The sequence below is a fragment of the Terrapene carolina genome, unplaced genomic scaffold (genome assembly GCF_002925995.2).
Source record: "Terrapene carolina triunguis isolate 2854851 unplaced genomic scaffold, T_m_triunguis-2.0 Scaffold28341, whole genome shotgun sequence".
Taxonomy (NCBI): domain Eukaryota; kingdom Metazoa; phylum Chordata; order Testudines; family Emydidae; genus Terrapene; species Terrapene triunguis.
In genome coordinates this window covers 1-4,236 of record NW_020692692.1, presented here as the reverse complement: position 1 = coordinate 4,236, position 4,236 = coordinate 1, and the positions used below count along the sequence as shown (strand labels likewise).

The window sequence follows — 4,236 nt, the reverse complement described above, 5'->3', positions numbered from 1 at the left end:
GGCCTTGGACTCTGTGGAATAGGAGTTGCTATCCGCCCCAGAAGTGGCTGCATTGCAGCAGGGCTTTGGAGTAGGTGAGCCTTCAGAAGGACAGCCTTTACAGACATGTAGGGTCCTGCTTCCTGCAAGCTTGTCAAGGCCAGTGCGTGCTACCGTTTGAAAGGACAGCAGCAGAATGAGGGGGCAGAGAGCGGAGATGAGCTGGTGAGACCCAGGGGAGGCACTGCAGGCTCTTTAGAGAGCAGCTGCTGAAGAGGAGAAGGCTCTCGCCCCAGTGGTGGTGAGTTCAGGTGGAGGCACACAGGAGGCCAGGTTAGAAGGGAGGGAGGAGAGAAAAAAGGTCTCTGAGTTTGGCTTGAGCAAAGTCCACTGAGGGATTTCTGAATAACATCGTGGAGGCCTAGAGCCAGAGGTGGATTAGAGGCACTGGTGATCGCTAGCTAGCTGATACTCCGTGTGTATAGAGAACTGTGGGTCTGTGGTGCTCGCAGCACTCTGCAAATGGGAGGTGGTGTCAGTGTCATCAGCACCCTTAGGCAGGTGGGGAAACTGAGGCATAGAGAGGGGGGATCTAACCCAGGAGTCCCGGCTCCCAGCCCTGTGCCCTGAGCACAGCTGACACCATTGTAAACGTGGCAAGGCCCACTGGGGTGCCTGGTGCTGTGGAAATGGGAGAGGATATAGTTATTCTAAAGCAACCCCCATCGTATAAGAACGGCCAGACTGGGTCAGATCAATGGTCCATCTAGCCCTGTAGCCTGTCCTCCAACTGTGTCCAGTGCCAGGTGCCCCAGAGGGAATGAACAGAACAGGGCAATCATCCAGTGATCCATCCCCCATGGTCTACTCCTAGCTTCTGTCAGTCAGGTGTCTCAGGTGATCATGGGGCTGCATCCCTGCCCAGCCTGGCTAATAGCCACTAATAGTCCTAGCCTCCAGGAACTTACCTAGTTCTTTATTGAATCCAGTTACACTTTTGGCCTTCACAACATCCCCTGGCAAAGAGTTCCACAGACTGACTGGGCGTTGTGTGAAGAAATACTGCTTCTGTTTATTTTAAACCTGCTGCCTGTTAATTTCATTGGGTGACCCTGTGACGAAGTGGGGGGTTTCAGACCCCTGGTTCTTGTTATGTGAAGGGATAAATAACACTTCTTTATTCCCCTTCTCCACACCAGTCAAGATTTTATAGACCTCTATCGTATCGCCCCTTAGTCGTCTCTTTCCCAAACTGAACAGTCCCAGTCTTATTAATCTCTCCTCATATGGAAGCTGTTCCATACCCCTACTCATTTTTGTTGTCCTTCTCTGAACCTTTTCCATTTCTAATGTATCTTTTTGGGGTTGGGGCAACCAGAACTACACGCCATATTCAAGGTGTAGGTGTACCATGGATTTATATAGAGGCATTATATTTACTGTCATATTATCCATCCCGTTCCTAACATTCTGTTACCTTGTTTGACTGCTGCTGCACATTGAGTGGATGTTTTCAGAGAACTATCCACAATGACTCCAAGATCTTTTTTGAGTGGTAACAGCTAATTTAGACCCCATCATTTTATATGTAGAGTTGGGATGATGTTTTCCAATGTGCATGACTTTGCATTTACCAACATTGAATTTCATCTGCCATTGTGTTGCCCAGTCACCCAGCTTTGTAAGGTCCCTTTGGAACTCTCGCAGTGCCTGGGACTGAACTCTCTCGAGTAACGTCATATCTCTCTCTGCACCCCAGATCTAGAGCAGCTGTACCTGGGCCTGTACTGCACCAATAACCACCTGCTCCTGCCCTCAGAGGGCAGCCATCTGCTCACCTGGAAGTGGCACCACAGCCTGCAGGAGCTCGATCTGGCAGGGCAGCGCTTCAGCGAGCAAGACCTGGAATGCGCCATGGCCGCCTTCGGGCAGGGCAGCAGCCGGGCAGCCCTGCGATCCCTCAACCTGACCGGGACCAAGGTCACCGTGAGCACTGTCAGGTGAGTGCCAGCAGAGGGGCTGCGGGCAGCCAGCTGGGAGCCCTCTGCTCTTCCAGGCTTGGCGCTCACCGGCCATGGCTGCGTTCCCCCCGGGACCTGAGCTGCAAAGCCTCCCTCTCGCCTGGAGAGCTGCTGTGTGTAACTGACTCTCTGCGTGGCTGGCTCGCAGCTCAGCTGCTACAGCCTCCTCTCCCCCGAAAACCAGCCTCTCCTGCTACGCCGGCCTCCGCACCCCCGGTCCCTTCACTGCCCCGCTCTCCTTCCGCACTGCGGCCCTGCTTGGCTCTTCCCCTGTCCCGCTGCACCGCCTCTTCCTGGCTGGGCCCTTCTGCTCAGCTCCCACATGGCCTCCCACCTTCTCTTGTGCCACCACTGGCATGTGGGCCGGCCCCTTGCCTCCTTCAGCCTCCCACCATGGCTCCGCTCTGCGCTGGGTCTGCCGCCCCATGTGCTAAATCTAGGGGGAAGCCCCAGGTAGCCGAGGGATGCAATTCGAGGCATTTCTGCTTCCCCACAGTGCCCTGATCATCAGCTGTCCTGCCCTGAGCTACCTCAACCTGTCGTCCTGCCGCTACCTGCCCCGGGGCATGAAGAAGGTGTATCGGGGCCAGGACGACATCCACCAGTGCTTGAGCAAGCTGCTGGCCAGCGCCGACGAGCCGGCCGCTGCACAGGATACGTCGGAATGACACCAGCACCTCCCCTCTCCAGAGACAGGCCTGAGGCCCAGGCCTGCGCCAGGAGCAACCCCACGCACAGGCTGAGTGCCAGGGCTGGTGTTTCGCTGGGACGTTCCTGGCAGCGTGGGTGGCACCTGGGACCTGGGCACCCACCTGGTGCTGTAGCAGCAAGCAGCCTGTTCCCCCGGGAGGAGCAGCCGTGCCTGGTCCCCCGCTCCCCAATTTGATAGCGCCCCCTTTTTGTATGACGTTCCTCTTGGATTTGTCAGTGTTTTACTGTCCGGCGCAGCGCCCAGTGCTCCAGAATAAAGGGCTTTTCCTGCAGGGAATTCGTGGGTCTGTCCCCAGGGCCTGGCGCTCACCGTGCAGGGAGGGACTTGCCCACTGCTGCAGCCTGGCAGGGAGTCAGAGCCCTGGGGAGGAGGAGTGGGGAGCTAGTGGATTCCAGCAACCACATGGCTTTTGTAACCCAGCTTCTCAGGGGAAGGGGTGTTTCTCCACCAGGGGCTTCGGGAGGCTTGGAGGACCCCAGGACACACACAACACTCCTCTGGCCCAGGCCTCTCCTGAGCTGAATTCCTAGGCTAGGTTGTGACCCTTGTCAGGGTTTCTGGGGTGAATCGCTACCACCGGCTCATAGCGGGAGGGAGCCCTGTGTACGCCCCCCCAGGGAAATTCCCCAGCCCCACTCCTTCTTTATACAGGCTAGCAATTTACACACCCGCCTCGTTATACCCGAGTGCCCAGTCCCCGTCTTCTGGACACCCGCAGTGCACCCAGATCCGCTGCCTCCATGGACACAGTGCCCCAGTTCACAGCTCTCACCCCAGTTCATCCCTCTCCTGAGCACCAGGCCCGAAGGTTTCTAGAACTGAAGTTTCTTTAACAGAGCTTCAGCCGAGATTCAAATGAAAGCCAGTAGAAGGGGTTGGAAATGTAAGGTTCCAGGCAAGCGAAAAACAAAAGACGCAATCAGAAGTCGACACTTGTTAGCAAGTCCCTGTCCTGTCATAGGGGATTTCTCGCCCCCGGCCAGTCCTTGCAGCTGGGGCCCACCGATCACCAGACACCTTCCCCCTCCCCAGACAAAGTCTGTCCTGTAATGGAGAACCACTTCTGCTGCTTATATAGGCACAGGCGCGTGGCTCTGAGCCCAGCGCCTCCTCTTCCAGGAGCTCGCCTGGGTTCTCTGGCCAGGCCAGCCTGTCTCCACGGCTGTCCCTTGTTCTCAGCGTGGCCTGTGACAGGTGTGAAAGGCAGGACCCTGCACATCGCATCCCTCGCAAGTTCTTTCCCGTCCAAACCTCTTGCCGTGACCACGGCAGCCAGCCAGGTCTGACCCCACTCGCCCCTTGCGTGAGGTATTGTATTGAGACGATGGCGGATACAGGGGTGGGGTTGCCAGGGAGCCGGTTTTCGACCCGAACATCTGGTTGAGAAGGGAAACTGGCAGCACAGCTGGCGGGATGTTAAAAGTCCAGTTACCTGCAGTAACCGGCCTCCGCCACCCGGGGGCGGGAAGAGCAGCTGCTGCTGGGGCCTGGAGCTGCGGGTCTGTTCGGCGGCTGCTGCTCTTC

General features: G+C 57.0%; 1 protein-coding gene across 1 annotated transcript; it reads left to right on the top strand.

Moving 5' to 3' along the window:
* Nucleotides 1–1,738: 1,738 nt before the first annotated feature.
* On the top strand, nt 1,739–2,973 carry LOC113409017 (F-box/LRR-repeat protein 6-like; the record flags this gene model as incomplete). Its single annotated transcript, XM_026662546.1, has 2 exons — nt 1,739–1,979; nt 2,497–2,973. Coding segments are annotated over 2 exons (413 nt in total), but the record flags the coding sequence as incomplete, so codon positions are not given.
* Between the last annotated feature and the right edge of the window lie 1,263 nt (nt 2,974–4,236).